At 41.4% G+C, this 26,360-nt stretch overlaps 1 protein-coding gene and 1 long non-coding RNA gene across 4 annotated transcripts in view; one reads left to right on the top strand and one right to left on the bottom strand.

Annotated features, from left to right (window-relative positions):
* CKMT2 (creatine kinase, mitochondrial 2) overlaps positions 1-15,849 on the top strand; it is a 30,468-nt gene extending 14,619 nt beyond the window's left edge. For both annotated transcript variants that reach the window (XM_081930205.1, XM_081930204.1), the window contains exons 3-10: positions 2,356-2,554; positions 6,377-6,472; positions 6,899-7,120; positions 9,719-9,804; positions 12,143-12,266; positions 13,760-13,894; positions 14,090-14,215; positions 15,600-15,849. In XM_081930205.1, coding sequence (XP_081786331.1) covers positions 2,356-2,554; positions 6,377-6,472; positions 6,899-7,120; positions 9,719-9,804; positions 12,143-12,266; positions 13,760-13,894; positions 14,090-14,215; positions 15,600-15,719 — 1,108 coding nt within the window. In that variant the 3' untranslated portion in view covers positions 15,720-15,849. The remainder of the gene's footprint in view (positions 1-2,355; positions 2,555-6,376; positions 6,473-6,898; positions 7,121-9,718; positions 9,805-12,142; positions 12,267-13,759; positions 13,895-14,089; positions 14,216-15,599) is intronic.
* LOC309380354 overlaps positions 1-26,358 on the bottom strand; it is a 51,629-nt gene extending 25,271 nt beyond the window's left edge. The window contains exons 1-2 of one of the 2 annotated variants that reach the window (XR_014172862.1): positions 26,131-26,358; positions 24,596-24,622 (exon numbers count right to left, since the gene is read on the bottom strand). This is a non-coding gene — a long non-coding RNA (uncharacterized lncRNA). Of the gene's footprint in view, positions 1-20,616; positions 21,553-24,595; positions 24,623-26,130 lie in introns of those variants that run through there. The other variant, XR_014172863.1, reaches the window with a different exon arrangement.
* Between the last annotated feature and the right edge of the window lie 2 nt (positions 26,359-26,360).

The following is a 26,360-nucleotide window of genomic DNA, read 5'->3' as shown; positions in this document are numbered from 1 at the left end:
TTCTAGAAGACCTGCTCCCTGCCGTCTGGCATTTTCCCACTTGCCCAGGGAGCACGGGGCCCTGACTGACTCCAGCTACTAAAGCTGAGTTTGCTGAAGTGGCCAGAGACCATCTTGGCTGTGTCTTAGTGCAGACCCTGGTTGTCGAGCCTGAGCTGCCACAGCCACCGCCCACAATGAACTACCATGGGCAGGATTTGCCGCAACAGCAGCAGATATATTCTATGCTTGCGATAATATTTTATTCTCTTGTTAATTTTACTGTTTAAATGTGCATTTTGTATTTGACATGGGACTCAGCTAGATTGGGAAAGAAAATGCGTTTTATATTATTTGTATGTGCATTTTAACACTGTGATACCAGATGGTGCTGTGGAGTTCCATTTTTGCCAACCCGATTTCTCATACAAAGTTTACAAAGCATTTAACTGAAACGCTTCTTTAATGTGTCTAGATCCAGCCTTACTTTAGTAATGTTTTATTTTGAATTTTTTTAAGATAACATTTTAGTTTTCAGGTAATTATGTTGCTTTGAATGTATACTTGATTTATTGAGTAATGTTTTATTTTGAACTGTTTTGTTTTATGTTTTTATGTATGTTGTAAACCACTTAGGGGTTTCCCCCCCTGAAAATATGAAGCAGTATAGAAATGACCCGGAATAATAATTATAATTATTATTATAATAATTATTATTATTAAAGGATAAAGTGATCTGAATGGGGGGGCAATAGAGGCTGAACTTCCCAAACTGATTTGCGTTTGAGGGGCACACAGAACACAGCAAGCTAGAGTCATAAAGGTACCCCGACCATTAGGTTGAGTCGCGGACGACTCTGGAGTTGCGGTGCTCATCTTGCTCTATAGGCCGAGGGAGCCGGCGTTTCTCCGCAGACAGCTTCCGGGTCATGTGGCCAGCATGACTAAGCTGCTTCCGGCGAACCAGAGCAGCACACGGAAACGCCGTTTACCTTCCCGCCGGAGTGGTACCTATTTATCTACTTGCACTTTGACATGCTTTTGAACTGCTAGGTGGGCAGGAGCTAAGACCGAACAACGGTAGCTCACCCCGTCACAGGGATTCGAACTGCCAATCTTCCGATCAGCAAGCCCAAGGCTCAGTGGTTTAGACCACAGCACCACCCGCTGCTCCTTATAATAAGCAGGTGTCATTTTTAAACTCTCCCTTCCACAGAGATTCCTGTTGCCTGCATGTTGAAGCCTGCGCGCGCTGAGCTCAGCGCGCCCAGGCTTCGCAGACCTCTCCGCAAGCAGCGGGAGCGCTCCCACGGCTTGCAGAGAGCTGCCTGTTTGGGGGCTGGGGTCGGGGGAAGCTCGAGCTTCCCCCGCCCCAGCCCCGCGCCTGGGGAAAAAATAATTTCCCCCCCTTTATTTCCCCCCCCAAAAAAACTGGGTGCGCCCTATGGTCCGGTGCGCCCTATGGTGCGAAAAATACGGTATAATAAATCTCCCTCTTCCTTATGAATGATATTATTTACTTCATTTATCACTCATTTTCCTTCCAATGAGTTCATCCCATTTTACAGGGAGGCTAGGCCACAAGTGGATGGCTGGCCCATGATCGCTTAATGAGCTTCATGGTTGACCAGGAACTTGAATGAGATTCTTCCCCAGCCCTGATCCATTAGGTCAACCCAGCCTTCACCAATCTAGTACCCCTTCCCCCTGACTGTTTGAACTACAACTCCCATTGGCCTCAACTAGCAATGGTTGGGGATGATGGGAGTTCTGGTCCCAAACATCTGGATGGCAATAAATTGACCAAGCTGCTCTAAACATTACAGCAAGCTGGTTCACTTCCGTAATATCTCTAACAAGTGTCAAAACAGTAATGAAAAAGTTATGTAAATGTTGTGAGCGGATACATTTCCAGGAATCCTAGTTGAGCTACATTGATTAATACCAGCTGCAGATTCATCTCATTAAATTTACTTGCACTTTAATTTTGCAGATTAACACACAAAAAAATATAAATTCTGAAGGTCATTTGTTTCCTTTCCATCTGCCGAAGTGCTTCCGTCCACTACTGAAACTGTCTCTGTGGTTTCAGCTGGAAGCCAGCATTCCCCTGGGGAAGCACAGTATGTTTGCTTCCCCTACAGATTGTATAAGCCAACAAGCAGCCACACTTCCCAGTTCCCTGCCATTTTCTTCAAACCATAACATATTCACAGTGTACTTTCTTTTTTCTTTTTCTTTTGCTAGAGGCATAAAAGCAGATAGGCAAGTAGGATGCCGATTCTGCCCACCTTCCCTGATATGAACTTGAAAAATGTAACCAAAGACTGCAGATCAACATGAATGCTTTAAATTCCTTTTCTATTCTTTTACCAGTGCAGACTTCCCTGATCTTCGTAAGCACAACAACTGCATGGCTGAATGCCTCACTCCAGCAATCTATGCCAAACTGAGGGACAAGATGACTCCCAATGGCTACACGCTGGATCAGTGCATCCAAACTGGTGTTGACAATCCTGGCCACCCTTTCATCAAAACGGTCGGCATGGTTGCAGGAGATGAAGAATCTTATGAGGTGAAGATTTTCTATTATATGCTGCCATCCACTTGTTTAGTTTGTACATTTACTAGATGAAACAGTTAGATAAACACAGATTCTGCACACAAGATGTAGTTTTAAAGGAAAATAGGACACTAGAGTGTACACAAAACACAAGGCATATGGATAATGATGGTAGTTGTTTCTCTTCCTTGTGGATTGTTTCCCCCCTAAGCGGGAAGTTCAGTGAAGAGAAAACACTATTAAAGGCACCCTCTGTATAATAATATCCAGGATAATAAATGCAGGCACAGAAGACAATATTTTATTTGCCTCCTGTAGCTGTCTTGTCTCTTGCTGGTAAATTCAGCTTGAGGTAAAAAAGTGGAACCGTTGTTCACTAAATTGAATGAAGGAGAAATTCTGCTGTAAAAATGTGTGTGCACGCACACACACACATTCCTATACATAGACAGCTACCAACATGGGCGTAACCAAGGAGGCGAAGGGGCACAGCTGCCCTCCCCAGATCAAGTAAAACAATAGAAATACAGTGGTACCTCTGGTTGCAAACGGAATCCGTTCCGGAGCCCTGTTCTCAACATGAGCAGAACGCAATCAGCGTCTGTGCGTGTACGGGTCACAATTTGATGCTTCTGCGCATGTGCGTGACGTCATTTTGCGCGTCTGCGCATGCGGCGAAACCCGGAAGTAACTTTTTCCGGTATTTCCGGGTTGCTGCAGGACGTATCCTCAAAGAATGTAACATGGAAGAGGACGTAACAAGAGGTATGACTGTACTTAACTAACTGACCAATCAACTAACTAACTACGCCCCCCAACAAAAGTCCTGCCCCCCCCCAACAAAAATCCTGGCTATGCCCACAGCTATCAACAACAACAAAATCGACCTCACCAGGAAGCTAGCCTGGCTATTCCAGGAACTGAATCCAGGAACTAGAAGGGTCTCAGGCATACAGCGTATCTCCCCCCTCCCCAAAAAAATCAGCCAAATGAGCAAAACACAGGCAGGATTTTCTCCCTACATTTCTTATTTTCCCCTTTCTATTTTAGGCTAGCGTCTAAGGGGCTTTAAAAACTATTTTAGAAGGGCATCCATGAAGTTCACAACAGTTGTTTAAGATATGTCACACTTGAAAACAGTCTCTTAACAATTGTCAGCACCCTTAACGAATGACGGTTCCCAAGATTCTTTGGAGGAAGTGACAAAAGAGTACTTTAAATATATGTGAACTGAGGCACAACACATCCAAATATCCTGTCACTTTAACAAAAATCTTCAAAATCTTAAGAGTATTGATCTGAAATGACCTACTTTCTTGCGTCAAAATATAGCATGCTGATAACAGAATAAGTAGAATATTGTTATTGGGTAGGAGGTTTTGTGGTATATGGGGGGAAACCTGGGCATAATTCTGGGGCACAATACAGCTCTTCTCCAGACTGCGACTAAACAGTCAGAGCAGATTTTAAATCCTACAAGAGGAAACAATAAAGGTTCTGGAGAAAACAGAGGAGATGGAGGCTGTGTCAGGTGTTCCCTAATATTTAAACTGCCACTGCCAGACATACTGGCTAATTAGTATAATCAGAAGCAGAAGTTAGTGATAGGAACTATAATTTTGTACAAGGCTGGAAAAGATTTGCCCCACTATAGTGATAACATTCTCTAGAAACTATTTATTAATTTCTTTCTCTCTTTACTTTTGATCTCAGCATTAGTGCTGTATATATTAAATGAAATTCAGGGTCTTTTTCTCTCTCTCACTCCCCCCCCCCACTCCTCGCACAAACAAGCTACACTAGTTCCATTCTTCCCAGATTTGAAGAGCAAATCATCAGGCTAACAAGCCCAGAAGCCAATTGGAGATAGATAGATATAGATAGATAGATGATTGATAGATAGATAGATAGATAGATAGATGATAGATAGATAGATGATGATGATGATGATGATGATAATAATAATAATAATAATAATAATAATAATAATAATAATAATAATAATAATTTATTATTTGTACTCCGCCCATCTGGCTGGCTTCCATAGAAACCAAAAAATACACTAAAATATCACACATTAAAAACTTCCCTGAACAGAGCTGCCTTAAGATGTCTTCTGAATGTCAGGTAGCTATTTATCGCTTTGACATCTGATGGGAGGGCATTCCACAGGGCGGGCGCCACTACCGAGAAGGTCCTCTGCCTGGTTCCCTGTAGCTTTGCTTCTCGCAATGAGGGAACCGCCAGAAGGCCCTTGGCACTGGACCTCAGCGTCCGGGCAGAACGATGGGGGTGGAGATGCTCCTTCAGGTGTACTGGGCCGAGGCCATTTAGGGCTTTAAAGGTCAACACCAGCACTTTGAATTGTGCTCGGAAACGTACTGGGAGCCAATGTAGGTCTTTCAAGACTGGTGTTATGTGGTCTCGGCGGCCGCCCCCAGTCACCAGTCTAGCTGCTGCATTCTGGATTAGTTGTAGTTTCCGAGTCACCTTCAAAGGTAGCCCCATGTAGAGCGCATTGCAGTAGTCCAAGCAGGAGATAACTAGAGCATGCACCACTCTGGCGAGACAGTCCGCAGGCAGGTAGGGTCTCAGCCTGCGTACCAGGTGGAGTTGGTAGACAGCTGCCCTGGATACAGAATTGACCTGCGCCTCCATGGACAGCTGTGAGCCCAAAATGACTCCCAGGCTGCGCACCTGGTCCTTCAGGGGCACAGTTACCCTAATCAGGACCTAGGAGTCCTCCACACCAGCCCGCCCCCTGTCCCCCCAAAACAGTACAGGATTCAACTTCAATCCATTAGCCACCATCCATCCTCCAACCGCCTCCAGGCACTCACACAGGACCTTTACCGCCTTCACTGGTTCTGATTTGAAAGAGAGGTAGAGCTGGATGGATAGATAGATAGATAGATAGATAGATAGATGGATCTCATATTGAAAATGGATCACTCTTCAAGAGCAATGGTACTGGGAAGAAGGCTAAGTTACTGTCTAAGAGGGGTGGAATTTAAAGTGCATGCATGGAAGTGATGTGGTTAGCCAACTCATTCAGTAACAGAGGAACGAGGGTTATTAATGCCTCTAAATTGTGTCACATTGTATGTTAAGTATGTATCTTGCCTTTTTAAAAGATGACTAATAATTAAAATAAAATCCTCCCAATGCAGTAGCGTTAAAAAGAAAAAGCACAAAAATCAATTACAGAACAGCAACATCTACTAAAACAATGAAGTTAGTCTGGAATAACGTTCACATCTCCCCAATGCCTGCCAGAACTATAAACCCTAAATAGGTGAATCTCCTGAATATTCCTATTTTGGGAGTTTCATAAAAAGGATGCTACCACCACTAAGAATGCCATGCCCCTTGTGCCAGCCAAACTTTTCACTGGACAATGTTGGCCCCTGGATTTCAACAGGACTTACTTTCTAGTAAGTATGCTAATGACTGCAGCCTTAATTTTAGAAGACAATCTCTGTCCTGATCTTATCAGTACAGCCCTGCTTAAAAGCCAAAGGAAAAAAATAGGAACCTGATTTACTTGTCACAATTTTTCTTTCCATGGGCTTGACACATAACATATCAAAGTTCTGCCTTTCTCCCCAATATTCCTTTCCCATCACTTCCTTTATTTCTTTGTCTCTGTGTAGCTCTTTCCCCTTAGATAGGAGGTCTGGTTTGTGGAATGGTTCAAAAAAGTGAGGAGAATTAAAACATATCAATTGCAAATACACAAAAGAGATGTAACCACCAAAGTGAATGGATAATAATAATAATAATAATAATAATAATAATAATAATAAAAAATAATATATGCCATTGACTCTACAGGAATTTGCTGAAATTTTTGACCCAGTTATCAAATTAAGACACAATGGCTATGATCCAAAAGTAATGAAGCATCACACTGACCTGGACTCTTCCAAGGTAGGTACAATTTAGGACCAATGTAAGAAATGTTATCTGCAGAGAAAAGGGGCTGGAATAACTATAAGAGTATATTGCCATGGATAGAATTAGCATCTGTGTACTTGTTTTCCAAGTAATATTTCTTACAACACATAGGGCAGTGCTAGATTAACATTATCAGGTGTCTGCCTCAAATAACTGATTTTGAGTTACTGCCAAAGAACAGAAAATGATTTGTTTCATGTATTACTGTTGAATTTTTACTCCCAGGCAGAGGTGCTTGTGGGATTTTTCTGCCTCGGGTATCAAAAATCCTTGGTCAGTCTTGGGTACTTCGCTTGGAGATGGGGAGCATCATTTGCTGTTCTCAGGCAGAACAATGTATTTTAGCCGGTCCTAGACAGCCCTTTCTGTGACACGAACTCCCTTTTGTGTGTGGATCAGATCACCCATGGGCAATTTGATGAACGCTACGTCTTATCATCCCGTGTACGCACTGGCCGCAGTATTCGGGGGCTGAGCCTACCGCCTGCCTGCTCCCGGGCAGAGAGGAGAGAAGTAGAGAATGTTGTAGTCACTGCTTTGGCTGGGCTGAAAGGAGATCTCTCTGGGAAGTATTATAGCCTGACCACAATGTCTGAGAAAGAACAGCAGCAACTTATCGATGTAAGTACAATGCCCAGCCTGGAGGTTTAAAGGGAATGTATGCCGCTTCCTTTTCCATACAGATGTTTTATGCACAGATAATTAAAGGTAAAGGTACCCCTGCCCGTACGGGCCAGTCTTGCCAGACTCTGGGGTTGTGCGCCCATCTCACTCAAGAGGCCAGGGGCCAGCGCTGTCCGAAGACACTTCCGGGTCACGTGGCCAGCGTGACATCGCTGCTCTGGCGAGCCAGAGCTGCACACGGAAACGCCGTTTACCTTCCCACTAGAAAGCGGTCCCTATTTATGTACTTGCACCCGAGGGTGCTTTCGAACTGCTAGGTTGGCAGGCGCTGGGACCGAACAACGGGAGCGCACCCCGCCGCGGGGATTCGAACCGCCGACCTTTCGATCGGCAAGCCCTAGGCACTGAGGCTTTAACCCACATGTTGCATGTGAATCCTAAACGCCTAAAAATAGGCTGGAAAAAGTCTAAGAGGGCCTGAAATATTGCAAAAGGCTTAAGCTTAGGTATACCAAATGAAAGGTCTCTGTTTTGTTTGAACGATTATATTTAGGACCAATTTCGATATTTAAATAAAAATATAGTGACAGTCTGCATTTTTTATTTATTTAGTGCCAGTCTAGATATGTAAATGTGAATTGTTTTCCTTCATTTTTAAAATAAAAAGCCTGATGTGCAGTGGAATAGTGAGGTGGGAAAACAGTTTAACCCTTTTCTCAATTCAAAAAACATTCTCTTGCCCCCCCCCCAGCCCCTGCATATAAACTTTCTCCCTGTAGGTCTCCCTTGGGCAGACAAATGGCAGGAAATGAAAGGGTTAAGCACCACCCTCAATCTTCCACTCACTTCTGAGGTTGCCTTTTAGTCCAAACCCCAAATTGGGGGCGGGGGCTGGTCCTTTGGGGCAAATGGGGCAGTGCCTCACCAACCGCAGTTTGCCCCCACTTGCCTGCCTTACCTCTTACAAGCCACCAGCCCCCTTCCCCTTAGTCTTCGTTTTGCCCTTGTAGAAGACAGCAGGGAAGAGGATGGGGACAAAACAAATAGTTGACTCTTCTTGTCACTTGCTCTGGCTCCACCTACTGTTGCCCTCTCTGCTTTCTGCCCCACCAATCCCAATGGGCACCAGCCACCATGTGTTAATGGGAGTGAAACCCCGGAGCTGTGTTACATCTAGTATCTCCCTAGCCCAATGAATGATTTCCCTTCCAGAAAGTAAAAATGTGGATTTTGCAAAAAAGAGTTTTTGAGCTTTTTTAAAAGGAAATTTGCCAAATTCTACACTACCAACATGGGCTGCCATGCGTCCAGACTTCCCTGGACATTTCAGCGATATTCGCCCGGGTGCTGATTACAAAAGAAATTCCAGGCGTATGACAACCCTATTAGATGGTGATGATTATATTCACCCATATTTGTAAGTAATAGGAATGCTTACAATATGGTGATGTGTAAAGCAACATTAAAAATCACATCCTTGGTACTATTATCGTTCTGGGTGATATTCAATGAAGTCATACCCATTAAAATAATGGACTTGCATTACTTGGAGTGACATTGGATCTCACCCATTATGTCTATACTTCAGGGAGCAACAAGTGAATTGGCGTTGCATTGGACACCTTTACCTTGATTCCGAGTAATCTGTATAGAAGTAGAAACTTGTGTTTGTGCAAACCATGACATTTTCATCCAGCTGTCCACATGCCTCTAACTGAGGTATTTTTATTTTAAAGGTGATGGTACTGTAAATCAGGGAATACTGTAAAAAAGCAGCACTGGATTTAATTTATACCTATTGCGTTCTCATGTACCTTGGTAACCTGTGCAGTGAAAAAATATGTACACCTAAAACTGCATTAAAGGGTGTATACATGAATGTCCTAATAAACTCTAGACACACAAAACAAAAATATTACAGAGATTTAACTTGCTGGTGGACTCTGCAAACAAGATCCATTAGCTCATACCCCACAATCAATAAAGAAATTAAGTCTATAAATAAGGAACACTGAACAGTTGAGCTGGGATTTATGCACCTGTAAATGAAAATTTGTTGGGGGAATAAAGATGGGGGGGGGAATAATTCCGTTAAGAAATGAAATTCTATTGGAGGCTTTATTTATGAGTAAAAACAAATGGGAACGAGGAACATAATTAATCACTAATACAAAAAGGTCAGATCAACCTGACCTTTAGACTGCTATCATGTATTTTGATTAGGTCTCATGTCTGAGAAACCTTATCTTTAAAATTTTATTAAAAATTAGACACTGCCTAAAAGCTTTTGGCATACAAGTTGAATAATTGGTATAAAATTTCACTTTAATCCTTATACATTGTTTCTCCTTTATATTTCTTTTTCCTCAGTGTGATTACAACTCTCTAGAATCATTGCTCTTACAACAAAATAAAAACCTACCAAGTTATCTAGGGAAAGAATATTGTCATTTGCAGTGAAGAAGAATCCAGAGTGAATCTTTATTCGCTCAATGGTGGTGCTTGCATGTTCTTCCTTGCGATGATGATTATGAGACCTAAAATTCACTTCTTTCTTTCTTTCTTTCCCTCTGCCTTGCATATGCTGGTCTGCAGGACCATTTCCTATTTGATAAACCAGTGTCCCCTTTGCTAACATGTGCCGGGATGGCCCGTGACTGGCCAGATGCCAGAGGAATCTGGTATGGAATATGAATTGTGCACGCTTAAGCTATGAACAAATGGCTTTATTAGTTCCTTCCTAACACAACAACAGCTGCTATTCCTAAAACCAAATGCATGCTTTTGCACACACACACTCTCATCTTCTTCCATTAATTTTTAGGAGAAGTGCAGTAGCATACATAAAAAAGAAAGACAGGTGCTTGAGTCTATTAATCTATATCACCAGTGACAAAAAAGGTAGCATATAACCCTAGTGACTGGATTTCTTTCTTCAGTTCATAAGGAGTTTGATTCATAGAAAAGTCTGTGGACAGGATTCTTCTCCCTCAGCAGCTCTCTAAAAAGGCTCAAGGAGACCCTGTAGAAAGGGATGAGCTTGAGGGAGGAAGGCATTATTCATAATAAATAATGGAGGCATTAACTATAATTATAGTACAGTGGTAACTTGGTTCCCAAACTTAATCCATTCCGGAAGTCCGTTCCAAAACCACGGCTTGCTTTCCCATAGAAAGTAATGCAAAACAGATTAATCTGTTCCAGACTTTTAAAAACAACCCCTAAAACAGCAATTTAACATGAATTTTACTATCTAACGAGACCATTGATCCATAAAATGAAAGCAATAAACAATGTACTGCAGTAACACAATCAATCAATCAATCGGTAGGTGAACTGGGTTCTACACAAACAAAAAAGAGCCGCAAAAATGAAAACACAAAATAAATAGCAAAAACAGACAGACCTCAGCGTAACACTCAAAACGGAGCATGTTCGGCAAAAGTTACTTCCGGGTTTGCAGTGTTTGGGTTCCAAGTTGTTTGAATACCAAGGCGTTTGAGAACCAAAGAACCACTGCACGAGCTTCTTATTTATACTAAAAGCAGTTTTGGATTGGTAGTATTATAGAAATTCAGTATAATAAAACCAATGTGGTTTATCAGTAAATAATTGGATGAAAAGGAAGTGAACGAGAGAGATCTCTAAATCATTTGAAGGAAATTTTAGTTCTGTCTCCCTGATATCCTGAATAAAGGCTAATCATTTGTGAAGATTTATGATGCTCTGAAGGAATTTCTGTTCCTTTGGAATCAGTGATGTCTTACTACTTTGATAATGAATGAATGCTTCAGGACTGAAATGTGTTAGGTACTGTACTTTACATGTACGTTCAAACATGACAGTGTATTATTTTAATTCTCTTTGTTACTTTTTTTCAAAGGAGTTTATTGTTTTATCTTTGAATGTGTCAGCTGTTATCATGTGTCAGTGTGGGCCAAAGTATATAAACAGAACTGAAACCTGCCCGTGTGTTTCTATTTAAATATCTGCAATAAAAAGTTGCATGGGAATCTTAGCCTGGATACTTTGGTGAATGAAAATAATCTGAGTGCAAATGAGTGATAAAATAGCAAAATATCCATTTCTTGCAAGACCCAGGTTTCACACTCTGCATCTTCAGTTAAAGGATATCAGGTATTAGGACAGCTACAACTGTCAGAGTAAATTCCCCATAAAGCAACTCCTAACATCTTGAAATGTCAAGTGTTGTGCTACTTTATTAAGCAAGACTTGCAGTAGAATACAAAGGTGTTCAATGCAATGCAGAAACTGGTCAGGGAGCATTATGTATACAGCATGCCCACACACTGTCCTGAATGCTTTCTAGTAACCAAGAAGCTTAAATGAAAGTAGGCAACACAGAACACACTTGGCTCAGAAAGCATGCTGCTGTAGCTACACTGAGGTACCATTTGCACTTCTGCATTTATGTGCTTATGGGGTGGGAAAGTATTTCACTGAGCATAAAATGCATTTTTGCATGCCTGTTCTGTTGTGAAACACTTGAAAAAATGAACTAATTTTAAAGCAAAGTTTAATACGGTTTGGGCTTTAGACAGGATACACCTTCAAATGTTCCAGTCTCAAACTACCATAAACTAGAGAGGCAGATTCCCTCTTTCCCAATTAAAAAGGATGTGCACGCTTTCCCTTTCTCAGTTCCCATAGCAGCACATGCCTCACGCTGCGCTCATTTTAGAGAACAAAACGTACTCTCTAGCGTAGCAGTAGTTGAGTACCAGTGGGATCAGGACTGAGCAGTGCTCTTTATATAACCCTAGAAATGGGAATGATTTTATCATTGGTACTTGTTCAGTGGAATGAAATGGCGGAAATCTTCACTAACCCTTATCCTTAACCTTGCCACAGTAATAGCACCGCACAACGCTCAATTCTGCCCACAACAGAGACAGATAAGAAAGGGGAGAGGTGAAACGAAACAATCAGGCGCTTATGAGAATTGTTGTTGAAGGCTTGTGTGACAGTAATACCAATGCCTTGCTCGCTTCCAACCAGGCACAACAATGACAAAACATTTCTCGTCTGGATCAACGAAGAAGATCACACCAGGGTGATCTCCATGGAAAAGGGAGGCAACATGAAACGGGTCTTTGAAAGGTTTTGCCGTGGATTACTAGAGGTGGGCATTTTACTGTGTCATTTAAAAAAAAATGAGTTTTAAGCAGTGGTAGCTCTGGGCATGACAGTCATTTGGGGCTCCTTAATGTTATGAGAGCAAATCAGGCATAAACGTTTACTTAACTCTGTACATGAAGCTGCAATGAAAGTCATAATACATTCATTGTAGTCAATTTTTATTACAACCCCTCACATGCTAATTGTTGTAATTTTTGGTTCTGTTCATTGATCTGTCCATCACCCTCAAAGGTGCCTAAGAGGTCCACATAGCTGATGTTACCTGCTATCCCTTTCTACCCCCAAAGGAAGAGTCCCTCTTTCCCTCACTGCCTAGAACAGGCATAGGCAAACTCAGCCCTCCAGATGTTTTGGGACTACAACTCCCATCATCCCTGACCACTGGCCCTGTTAGCTAGGGATGATGGGAGCTGTAGTCCCAAAACACCCAGAGGGCCAAGTTTGCCTATGTCTGGCCTAGAACAATATCTTGCAGGCACACCTGCAGCTCAAAGAGAAAAATGTTGCTACCTGCTTCAGTCTGGTCAGTACAGTTCAAACCTAGGATGGATAATCTTCAGGTGCTGATACACAAAGCCTCCCTTTGCAAGAATGGCCAGCCAAATCTCCTGGCAAATGTTTTCCTCATAAGCAATGCAGCAAATGATTGGCTGCATTTTAGTCAATTAATCAAGTCACATCCACACATATGTTTAAAGCACTTTTATACCACTTTAGCAATCATGGAGAATCCTAGAAACAGAAGTTTGTTAAGGGTGCTGGCTTCACAGAGTTGCATTTGCCAGCAAAGTTGTATTTAAAAAAAACAACAGTTTTAATTCATTTAGAAATTTATGCGTTGCTTTTCTATATAAACGAATACAACGCAGCTCACAAAGTTACTAAAACACATCAGAACAAAAATACTACAAAATTAGTATGATATAAAAATTTCCCTAGCAAACCCAAATAGTAAAAGAGAAGTATTGAACAGCATTTCTCTTGGGTGTGAGTTCCATAATAGAGGCACCATGATAGAAAAGGCTTTCTCTCAAGTCCGGGGATGGGGGTGGAGATCAAATTACAAACATGTACACATATAAATAATCCACTTCCTCAATAAATTCTGAGGGACACTTCAATTTCAAAATGCAAAGTTGCAATTTTCACTCCAGTCGCCCAGAAGGAAGTCCCAATGAAAGTGAACAGGACTGTGTTTTCTTTAATACAAAAATACTTTGTATGGAGAACTAATACAGCGATCAAGCTAACCTCCCAAGTTGAAGCTTCAATTTAGAGATAACATTTTGTTCTTGCTTTCACTTGTGGAACACTATTGATGTCGGCGATCTTTACTACAAGTCTCTGATGCCAAAGATGGATCTTGTGCAATTATTATACAAGCTGCTAGGAGCCATATTTTAACAGAAAGCCAGCACTGTTAACAGATGGCACTATCTGTACCCAGCAGTTCATTGCCTTTTATTTCCTCTGTAGGTTGAAAGGTTAATTAAAGAACGAGGGTGGGAGTTTATGTGGAACGAACGCTTAGGATATGTATTGACCTGTCCTTCCAATCTGGGAACAGGATTGCGTGCAGGAGTCCACGTTAAGCTCACAAAGCTCAGCAAGGTGCGTAAACCAACTCAAATGGCTTTTAATCACAAATGTCAGTAAGGAACAATCCATACAAATTTGTAGTGCCTGCTTAGACACCTTTACACCTAGAAAGGTATTGTGAAAATTAGGCAACCCTGCGTTTGCAAACATATACATCTTGAGGAGCAATCACTATTTTAGAAATGATATATTTCCCTTTTATGGCAGGATCCTAGATTTGCAAAGATCCTGGAAAACTTGAGGCTTCAAAAGCGTGGCACCGGTGGAGTAGACACAGCTGCTGTAGCAGATATATACGATATCTCCAATCTAGACCGCATGGGTCGATCAGAGGTAAGATCCCCCCCCCCCATTTTAAACTGGAGCAAAACTTTGGGACAGCTTCTTATGTAAGCTATAGATACTACGGAATATTTTCAAGCTGAACATTTAATGTTTTCACATAAACGCAAGTATTGTTAACAGGAAACTCCGTGGCACCAACTTGCATTTACTTGTCAAGCAAGACAACAACATGGAATGCGCCTGATATGCCAAAAGTATTCTTCTTAAAGAACATTTGTATAAATTAGATTATTTAGACTCATGTACTTCAGCCCAGTAATCCCTTATGAGCAAAGGGAAAGAGACTTCCACATAGGAATATTGGAATCTGTTTTATACTGAGCCAGACCATTGGTCCATCTAACTCAGTATTGTCCACACTGACTGGCAGCTGCTCCCCAGAGTTTCAGGTAGCGGACATTTCCAGCTCTACCTGGAGATGCCAGGGACAAAGCCTGGGACCATCTGCATGCAAACCAAGGTGTGCCCCTTCAGTGCCTGCATGCAGTCTTAGGACACAGAAGGCCATTCTCATTTGTTTTCAATGAATGTATTAAGATGGTTGGATGGCATCTTGTACGCCCTCCTTCTGGAAACTCCTGCAGCCAAGCTGGTACCAAATGTATTGCTCTGCTTTAGTGAGACTGTGGGCGGGGGGTTGTCTTGTCATCTGGGCAGCCCAGGACCTCCCTACACTCTGCCCAGGCTTGGACCCTGGAGAGGTCACCCCAGAGGTGCTAACGCAGCAAAAACAATACAGGAGGCAACAGTTAAGAGTTACAGGTATCTGCAGCCACAGTGGTTTGACTTCACCCTTGGAGGCACAATACATTGTCTCTCGAGACTGATGGATGCCAACAACAACTCCTCTCCCAAATTGAAATGAACACAACAGACAACAATATATGGTGATGTGAATCAGGACAATGACCTAATTGTATAAGCCTATGCCTATGTGTATATTTTCAATGACTCCCTTGAGACCTGCAAAAATCATGCCAGACTGGAATAGATCCTAAACTGGTATCTGATCAATCCCCTTATATTAAAGCATGACTTATTGAGCCTATGCCACCTTTATAGTCTCATTTCTGTACTCAGATGACAAAGGATCAGTTACCTGAAGAGGGGGAAACCAATAAATTTGATACATTCATTATCCCCAAAGTACTTTCAAACCAAGTAACTTCAAGACACAGTCGCCCAAAAGGACTGCAAAGTTTCATTATTAGACATGTATCCTGCAGTATATAACAAAATATATTGTTCAGGGAGGATTCTTCTACCTAGTTTTACTGAACATGCGCATATGTTCTGTGGTAAATAATTATCCACAGAGAAACCAAGGTTTTTAAAGCATAACCTCAGCAAGCTTTTCTTCTTGTTATTTAAGGTGGAACTTGTTCAGTTAGTCATTGATGGCGTCAATTACATGGTTGACTGTGAGAAGAAGTTGGAGAAAGGTCAAGACATCAAGATACCGCCACCCCTGCCACAGTTTGGAAAGAAGTGAAGCAGCTTCCAATGAGTATCAACTGACCTGCCATGAGTCTGTTGTGACAGACTTTTAATTCTGTATATTCAGTTCCTTAAATACTGTAACTTGTCAAACGGGAAAAAATAAAAATAAGACCCTGTCAACATGTTCAGTAAAATGCCACCTGGCGCCCCAGGTATTGCACCCCTATTCGACTGCTCTTTGAAACGATGTGACCAATCCTATGGTCCTGCTATGGGAACGTAAGGCCAGCATAATTTATCTGTGATGCCAGCAAAAGCAAAACAGTATAAGCAGAAATGAAAGCCAAGGTATCAATGAGTCCATACTATATCCCTGGGAACTCTTGCCACCTCCAACTGTTCACACTGCATGTCCCTGACACTCCCACAATGCCCGTGCAGGTAGGCAGCAACCAATCTGCAGCAGCAGCTGGAATGATGTGATGAGCTCTCCTTGGCTATGAACCAGTCAAGCTTGATGCCGATACCAGGAAATTTTCTAGAACAGATAATTAAACGTTTGGTCTGTGAGCAGTAGGCCTGGGCAATATCCGGTTTTCAACATCGTCATATATCATCAGCTAAACATCACGATGTACTGATATATCCTGATGTCTGGAATAAGGATGGAACTATGTAGAGGCAAATGGGGTAATGTCCTGGCAACTTCTACTAGAAAGAGAGAGGTGGGGGCTGAAGGTGGTGGGGGCTTCTTTAAACTGCTCTGCTGAGGGGCAGGTGGGTGCACAGCTGCCCGCACCTCAGCGGAACGGTTTAATGAAGCCCCCTGTGGGGCCTTGATCTGCTAAGAGGTGGGTGGGAGGCTGCCAGGCCTTCAGCTGATTGCCCAGCCCTACCCTATACTGCTCCTGATCATGGGAGCCAGATTGGAGGGCTTGCTCAGCTTAGTGAGCCCCCATTCCACACTGGCTTATGCAAGCAGGAGCAGTATGGGGTAGGGATGGGCAATTTCAGACATCATGATATATCGGCATATCAAAGAGTTTAGCTGTGAATATAACATGATGTTGAAAACCAGATACCACCTGTTGCTCTGCAGTGCAGTGGGAAGGAGCAGCATAATATAAAATCTTAGACTAGCAGCTCAGCCATATGTTTACTTGGATGTGACAGCTACTGATTTCAGTGGGATTAATTTCCAAAGTACACTTAGGAACATAAGAGTTCTGTAGGATCAGAACAAAAGTTTCTCTAGTCTGGCACTCTATTCTCCAGTGGCCAACCAGGTGTCACCCAGTTGGATGCTTGCAAGCAAGAAGCTTGCATGATCCCCAGCAATATGTCTTCTGAGGTATACTATCTCTGATACTGGGAGGTAATACAGACATTATGACAGTAGCAATTGGTAGCTTTATCCTCCGTGAATTTGCCTAAGGCTGAGCTCCTAGTCTTAGTAATGCTGTTGTTTTTGAGTGATGCAGACCTGAAGTTACATTCAGTGACTAACTAATTACGTAAGTGCAACTGGAGGTGCTGCATTACGCACAATGGCACACAACAAGCCACCAACTATTTATGCAGACATAATAATCAATATAACCTTCAGATGTCTTTTACATTTTATTTCTTGCCCGTACCCTTTTCCAAGTTTACTCTGCTTTCCATGGCATGCAAAAATGGCCTTTCCAGGCATTATAATAAGCAAATTGGATAGAAATGCGAGAACTCAAATCCCTGTAGCTCTTCACTTGGCATATCCCAGCAACGCTATGCTCTGTTGTTTGTATCAGCCATTGGTGCCACAGTCCCTTCGGCTAGTTTTCAATGAAGCTGGCCGTGTTTCTACCCCAGCCAAGTACATCCTGTTTTTGGCTCCTGCTGTAAATCATTACTTGGAGTGCCACAAGGGTGACAGCTCAAGTGTTTTGCAGAGAAAAGAATCTGGTGGAAATGTGCAGCAGGAGACAAACAGCACAGAGAGCTTGCGAGAGATAAAAGGAGTGTGTTGATTATGATTTCATCCCCACTCGAGAGGGTGGGGGTGGGGGAGAGATTTTAAGCATTTTTAAATCCTCCAAAGTGTATGCCAATTTTGTATAATTTGCCTCTTTCGTTTATTCCAGTTTCAAATGTCCTACACACCAAGGACATCCTACACATCAGTAATGGGTTCATCTCAGTTTGTGAGGGGTTGGATTAAAACATATATCTGCAATAACAGGTGTGATTTCAACAGTAAATCACAACAGAGAGGATGCATCAGAGACAAACTGGCAGACGTGAATGTTTGTGGAAGCCTTCCATGACTTATCGAGTCCACTAAAGGAAATCAATATAATAGAAAAGCTGTTGGTGAAGAATAAAGGTTAGGAGAGTAGAGAGAGCAGAGAGGCAAGAGCAGAAGGCAAATGACACAGATGCTGCCTGCAGTTAATCCATTGCTGCTCCTGTACAAGCCCCAGAGAAGAGGGGGAAATAGGTGCCTAGGCAGAGAGAAGAGTCTCCTGGATTGAATCTTACGCACAATGCATTTCACACCCAGTTATATCCACATTTAAAGAAGCGTTTCCCAATCCTGGGTCTTCATATGTTGTTCGACTACAATTCCCATCATCTCTGACCATAGGTTGTGGAAGACTGGCTTAAAGCCCTCTTATAGCACTCTAACCATCATGGCTTCCCCAAAAGAATACTGGGAACTGTAGTTTGTTACAGGTGCTGAGAGTTAGTAAGGGACACTCTAAGAGAGCTACAGTTCCCAGCACCCTTAAACGATAGTTTCAAGTATCCTTTGGGGGAAGCCATGGCTGTTAAAATGATATACAAATGCTCTAAATGTATGGTATGGATATGACCAAAGTTATCCTACAGCCTCTTTGGGATAAAGGAGAACAAGGCCATGCATTTTCAGGAAGATTACATGTAAATGTAGCAAATGTAAGGAAGAAAGATTGATAAAACTCCATCCACATGGTGAGAAAACTGAAATGTGATTAGGATGCTCAGCTAGAGACACAATCAGATTGCTGAATTAATACATGCAAACTCCATTGTCTAGTAACATATTATAATCACATTTTATAGAGAGAGAGCGCGCGCGCTATTGACCTTTCATTCAGATAAAACTAGTGCAGATAAAAGGTTATCAAAAGCTGTGGTGCTAGACTGATGAACAAAAGGAATATATATGCATTCTACCCTCACAAATGTGTGTGGAAGAAGATAATAAAAAACCACAGTACCATTAAAAAAAATTTGAAATAAATGATCCAATTCATTTCCCTCTGCCATAGAATCACATTCTATTATTGATCATCTTGGTTGTCGTCCTCTGCACCACGCCTTTAACAACACTGAAAGGTCACCTTGGTAATGCAAGGAATTGGTAACTCTTGAAACCTCTCATTTAATTTGCAACTGGGGAACTACTTGTGTTTTTTCAAACTTTCCCAAGAGTCTCCCAGCAGCAGGAAACCCCCTTGCTAACTTCAAAGAAGAATCATAGAGTTGGAAGAGACCTCAAGGGCCATCGAGTCCAACCCCCTGCCAAGCAGAAAACACCATCAGAGCACTCCTGACATATGGTTGTCACGCTTCTGCTTAAAGACCTCCAAAGAAGGAGACTTGCACTCCCCCCCAAAAAAAAACTTCTCCAATGCTAGAGAGGTTAAAAAAAAAACAACAGCAAGAAGAGACCAGGTACCGACTGATTCCCCTCCCCATTAAATCAGAATTGCACACAAGTAAATAAGTTTCAAACAAAAACCAAACACCGAGGAAATGCGAGTTTAATCCTGTAAACTAACTGAGAAGTGATGAGACAAAAACTCATACCTAAGATATTTTCTGCCAAGCTCTGTCTAGTGATGTGAATGGAAGCAGCAGAATAGCAGCTTTCCTAGTATAGCAAATCAGGTATTTGGGAAGGGAGCAGAGATTCATGCCAGTCCATACAAATTCTCATTTAGATGCTTCACTCCATAGTTTATACCAATTCTAAGCATGTTTCATTGAAAGTTAGACCCTTTGGGTACAATGCTGTCATGCTCTAGAAGGGCTTTTAGATCCAGTGAAGTCACTCCCTAATGGAAAAGACGGAAAGACGGTTTTTTGCCCATTCCCCTTTCCCTCCATACCACTTTCTACCTTGTTCTGGACGATCCTATAACTCTTTGGAGCCGATTTTCAGATGGGAACAGAATGGAGTGGGTATCCATTAGTGGATGCCTCCACTGGACCAGAAGCCTTTCCAAGAGCCCAAGGCCACCATTGGCTTCTGAACTTGACTGCATTTATAGGTGATCCTACCCAATCCATGCTTTCAGAAACAAAACAAAACAAACAAAGCACAAACAAAAATACAGTCATCCTTCAAAATTTGCACTTTTGCAATACAGTCCTTCAGCTAAGCTATGTGTACAAAAATGCATATATTAAAGCAAAAGTGTTCATAAAAAACACATACATTCATGAAAATAGCATACAGAAATTCATTATATAAAGGAAAATTGCTTTGCAAAAATGTGTATCTTAGACAAAATTACTTATAAAGATGTGTATGTTGGGAGGGGGGAATCTCACTAAAATGCTGCTGAATTTTCATGACGTTTTTTAAACATCCCACACTGATAAGGAAATATGGGAAACTGCCTTATACTGAATCAGACCATTGAGCAATCTAGCTCAGAATTATCTACTCACTCCCACTCCCATTCACAAAGTATCCAGTCTGCTCCTATTGCTGGTTTGGGTGCTGTGTACACAGAGTTTGCCACAATTGTGTATTTATCTTGTCATTTCTTACGGCATACTGCATAATGATGCATTGTCCCCTGCAAAAAACTCAACAATTTCAATTTGAAGAGAAGAATAATTACCTTGCTATGTTTCAGCTGGTAATACATACACAGTCTGACTAATCTTTTAGAAAGGGATATTCCCAGTCCTACCTGGAGATGTTGAAAATTGAACCTAGGACCTTCCAGAAGAACAGATGTCCTGCTGCTCAGTTTTAGCCCTTTTCCATTTTGGCTGTGAGTTCTGGAAGGCTTGCTCCCTGCCTTGCAGGCCTTTCCCCACCTGGCCTGGAAGGGCGGGGCCCTGACTGACTCCAGCTGCAGAAGCTGAAACTGATGAAAGTCTATTGAGCTGGAGTTTTTGTTCAGGGTTTGTTTTTGTTGGGGGTGGAGCTATTGCTGTTTTCGATACTATTTTTTTTGTATCTTTATTTTAGATCTTATTATGATTTATGTGGAAACGGTTTAATTTGGTTTTGTACTTTTTGATGTTTTACTAATTATTTATGGCTGTTTTTGTTATGCTTGTAACAAAATGTGTTTTTATGCTACAAGCCACCTTGAGCATGCTTTAAATGATGGAAAGGTGGCATACAAATAAAATTATGTATGCATGTATATCTTGTTTAGTCTGTAGGTTGATCTGAAAAGCATTAGAAATTCAATGTGTTCTTAAAAAAAGAAAAATAGCTCTAATCAGTGATAACCATAGTCAAATGGTTAAATTTTATCAATACAGTTATTGTTGGACTTACATCTGTAGGAAATGCTGTTGTTGCAGTCAGATATACATTTTATATAGTTTACAGTTATTTCAGTGGGGCTTGGAGGTAAAATATCTGTATTGTATTGTATTGTATTGTATTGTATTATTCATGCTACAGATAAGCTGCCGTGGAAACCAATTATTTCACTAAACTCTCAAGTACTGTGGCAAGAAGTCAGTATTTATTTTGCAGTTTATTAAAATCCATTTCAAAATGTCATTCATTGATTATTCTTTTCTCTATTAAATGCACTCTAATGATTTTTAAACCAAGGCCAGTTCTTTCTGTAGGGAAGGAAGCATTTAATAGTAAAGCAAACTGTTTCTTTGTACATATCTCCATCTACTGGTAAAACTCTGTAAAGCAGAAAGGAACATTTCAGCAAAGAGAAGGAAATATTATTGATAAGCTTGATAAGTTAGAAATATTTTATCAGGAATTTTTAACAGGAAGTACAGTATTTGACTCAATAACAAGGACAGAGTATATCTTTTGAACAGGTGTAAAACTAAGAAAAGCGGGTTATTAGTATGCACAGCAAATTGAACGAGGGTATATTACTCCATAGGTTGTTCCATTATATTAACTTTTGCCTTAAGGCCACATTAAATTATACCAACATCCGACGGCAATAGCTAAACTTAGATTTCTGAGGATGGAAACTGCAGGTTGGACATGTGCTCTGCCAGGGTTATTTTGAAGTGGTACAATGAATCTTATAAATATATCCTTTACCATTTTATTGAATGGTCTTTATTATAGAAAATTTAAGGGGGAAATAACTTCATGTTAATAAACATCAATTTTTATTTTAAAGATTTTGTTTTAACTTTTCATGTAGGAAATAATAAAGCAAAGCAGAACACAAAGCAAGTAAAATATGTAAATAAAGTAGGATTTCTTCAGAAAGAGAAATGAAAATATCAAAACAGAAGTCTTCCCCTACTTTCAAAAAAGTGAGAAGGAAATAGATCAGGAGTGATAAGTTCTCAATAAATATAAGATGGAATATTTAATGGGCCTGTGATCATACCTCAGTAAACGCCAGGAAATGAATATTTGCTTTTCATAAGTATTTAAGAGTTTTTTTATTTCTACAACAGATATGTGCCACTTAACCAGGGGTAGCAGGGAACCTGTGACCCTCCAGGTGTCACTGGTTGACAACTCCCATCATCCTGGAGCACCAGCAATGCTAACTTGGGCTGAAGGAAGGTGGAACTGACAACACCTGGAGGGCTTCAGGTTCCTTGTCCCCTCCCCTTCCATCTCAGGGAATGGAACTTCCATATTCCATGTGTGTGTGAATAACGTAGGCAGGAATGTTCATGAATAGCTTTTTTATGAAATTGCTTTATACAGATGCACTCTTTCCACTGGTAACAGTTCTATCAATAATACCTGCCTCTCAACCAGTTTTGATGGAGCTGAGAATTAGGCACCAAACACTGTCTCAGTGTCGCCTAGTAACTTTCCTGCATTTCCAATGGCAGCTCTGTAAGATACGTATATAGAAGTATGAGCAGCCTGGTCCTTTACAGAGTTAGAGAACTCTTAATTCGCTGAAAATCAATAGCACACCTAACCCTATACATCGAAACAGACTATAAAGCTTAACTTTTGAAATTAGAAACTCCCAAACATTCACATTACTGTACTGTATTTGTAAATAACTGTCAACTGTAGGAGCATGCTCCCTCTAGTGGAAAATTTAGTAATAGCTTCAAATAATTCATCAGCTGGCCATCTGTCCTAAACATCTAGGAGATTCCTGGGGCATCATATTCTACACCCCTAACTTATGGGAATTTTTGTGATGTGGTCATGTTAGAACACAGCTGTGTATCCTATTGTAAGCAACTATTTTGGCACAGGCAATATGTTAACTTGGAACTAAAACTCATTGAGTTCAATTACTCCAAAGTAAATATAAATAGGAGTGAACTGGCCATATTCAGGCATTATACTATACGCCTAGGTTAATGTTATAAAGAATGTGCCATGTCAAGTCTTGGGCTTGTGTGCTCCCGCTTCCTTGTCCCACTTCCTCCAAACGTGAGGAGAGTTAAATGTTTCCAATTTTATCTGGAACAAACCTCCTTTCCTATCTAAATACAAGAACTTGTGGTTTTTACCAATTAAATTTAGTTAACAAATCAGGATATCAAACCATGGTTTGATCCTGCTTGAATTATACAGTAATTTCTACAGACTGCAGTTTTCTACACTCAGATGAAAGCCTGCAACTGGGACTTTTAATTGTCACTCCATCCTGTGTAAGGGAGGAGACAAGAGAAAGAAAAAAGCTGTGGCACCTTTTCATCAGAGCTAATAATGGTTTATCACAACATCTATAAGTGGCCATTGAACCAGAGAATAAATATAAGAGTCGGGTGCTATCTAGAAAGCACAAGTTACTTTTTGTACAATATGGACTGCTATCATATATTAACCAATCATAAACATAAGAAAAGAAAAACAAATATTTTACCTTGGCGGAGTTTTTGAGGTTGTGGGGTTTGTTTGTTTTTTAGGGCATACATGCTCAGGAACTTCTCTATTTTCCCCAACAATAACCGTCTACCCACCTGGTAAATGACACTGACTATTTTTGAGTTGCAGTTGTCCTAAGTACGTACAACTCAACTCACAGTGAGATTAAACCTGCTATTCAACAATCTTGGGTTTCAGCAGCCTTAAAACCTAGATGGCCGGAAAGTGAGGTGTCAATGTCAAAATAAAAACAAGGCTGCTTACAGTCTGCCTCCCAACAAGTCCATTTAAGAAGCCAAAGCAAGGCAGCAGTGTGGGGTGAGGGATGGGTGGGGAGCGAGTGACAGACATCCTGGCACTGACTCTTGATGAGAACAAGGATGTTCCTGTAATTGCAAAAGGTCTCCTATTTCGTGTGTGAACTTCTGGCATCTACAGTCATTGGAAACAGAAAGTGCACCCTCTTTGAATTCTGTGGTTTTACATATCAGGGTATAATAGCCATCATCTGTTCCTTAGCAGGTCTTAAAATTAGGTAAATACAATCTCAGATGAACAACAACACATGGCATAAGCAAATCAGTCTCTTAAGCTTAAGCTAAGAAATAGTACTCTCTATGAAATTGAATATCAATATACATATCAAGGCTTTGAGATTAGACCACTGAAGAAGCCCGGAAAACTACCTTGGGAGTGTGCTACCTGCAAGCCCCTGTAAAAGGGCCCCATCAGGGGCGAACAGCGGCCTCTTGATTACTTCGACTGCCAGGGCAAAACAGGTGCAAAACGCTGGCACCCTGTCTACAACTTCATTAACATCCATTTACAACTTCACTAGCATCTCTTGGTATTGTGAACAACACCAAACTTACCTTTTGTTGGTCTCTTCATGAACTTACCTAAAAAGATAAAGAAAACAAAAGACTGAGTTAAGCATTTGAAAAATCTATTGAAATCAGACATTATAAGTTCATCTTAGACTGGGTAGTTTGCAAGTTTCTGTGGCTTTGCACAAGGTTTTGTATTTTTCTCAGAAGATTGATAAAGAATGTATAATTATTTTGGTAATTATTGTGTGTTTATTAGTCGCCAACGTGTTCCATAGGAATTCGTGGCTAAACAGCAGATAGGAGCTGCTAAGCAGATGCCCTTGCAAGTGTGCCCACCTCTATAAAAGCCGAAGTTTTAGCAGTTTGCTGGTCTGGAGCATTCAGGTGTATTTTAACACAATGCCAAGGAGGAAAGATGACACAATGCTCTTAGAGTAGCAAGTGCTGTCACCCATGAAACTGGGAAGGGTTCTAAGGCCATTTCCAACTAATTTTAAGTCCATCATTCTACAGTGAAAAAGATTGTGCAAAAGTGAAAAACTTTAAAAACAGTTGCCAGACTTCTCAGGAGTGGATGTCCCAGCAAATTCACCCCAAGGTCAGAACATGCAATGCTCAGAAAAATTGCAAAAAAACGCTCTATAGGCCTGTTAGCATGTTAAATGTTAAAGTTCATGACTGTGCAATTAGAAAAAGACTGAACAAGTATGGTTTGTTTGAAAGGGTTTCCAGGAGAAAGCCTCGTCTCTCTAAAAAGAACATGGCAGCTCAGCTTTGGTTTGCAAAGTTGCAGCCAAACAAACCACAAGACTTCTGAACAATGTCCTTTGGACAGACAAGATCCAAGTGGAGATGTTTGGCCATAATGCACAGCACCATGTTTAGTAAAAACCAAACATGGGGTGGTGATTTGGGTTTGTTTTGCAGCCACGGGTCCTGGGGACCTTGCAGTCATTGAGCTGACCATGAACTCCTCTGTATACCACAGTATTCTAGAGTCAAATGAGAGGCCATCTGCCCGACAGCTGAAACTTGGCTGAAATTGGGTCATGCAACAGGACAAGGATCCCAAGCACACCAGCAAATGTACAACAGAATTACTGAAAAAGAACAGAACCAAGGTGTTGCAATGGCCCAGTCAAAACCCAGACGTCAATCCAATTGAAATACTGCGTGGGACCTTCAGAGAGCTGTGCATAAAGAAATGCCAGCAAACCTCAATGAACGGAAGCAACACTGTGAAGGACGCACCAAAATTCCTCCACAATGATGCGAGAGGCTAATAAAGTCCTGCAGAAAACAATTACTTCATGTTATTGCTGCTCAAGGTGGTTCTACAAGCTATTGAATCAGAAGATGTACAAATGCTTTTTCACACACAGCTTTTCCATTTTGGCTTTATTTCTGTTAAATACATCAATGAGATGGTGTAATACATCGTGTGTTGCCCTTCATCTGAGCTTGTATTTAGCTAACTCTAAGACCTGCCAAGAAACAGATGAGTTCGTTATTATGACTTCACATGCAAGACCACAGAATTCAAATTCTTTTTCCCATGACTGTATGCGCTTACTTACAGCTACATTAACAGGAAACCAAGAAATGAGGGAAATGCATGGTGGCTTTCCTTTGCCGCCGCCCACTCCGCCTAAACCTGCAGTCCTATACAGAGCCCGGCTCTTTTCAGCCCACTGAGGCTCAGTGTGTCACGCGCGCCTAACCCTGTACAGCGCCAGGCTGAGCCAGCACATAACCTCGCGCTTCCCGCCGGTTGCTTCAGCTTCAGCTTCCGCCCGCGCCTGGTCCC

This window comes from Podarcis melisellensis, assembly GCF_964234715.1.
Source record: "Podarcis melisellensis genome assembly, chromosome: 11".
Taxonomy (NCBI): domain Eukaryota; kingdom Metazoa; phylum Chordata; class Lepidosauria; order Squamata; family Lacertidae; genus Podarcis; species Podarcis melisellensis.
This window is presented reverse-complemented; position numbering and strand designations above follow the sequence as displayed.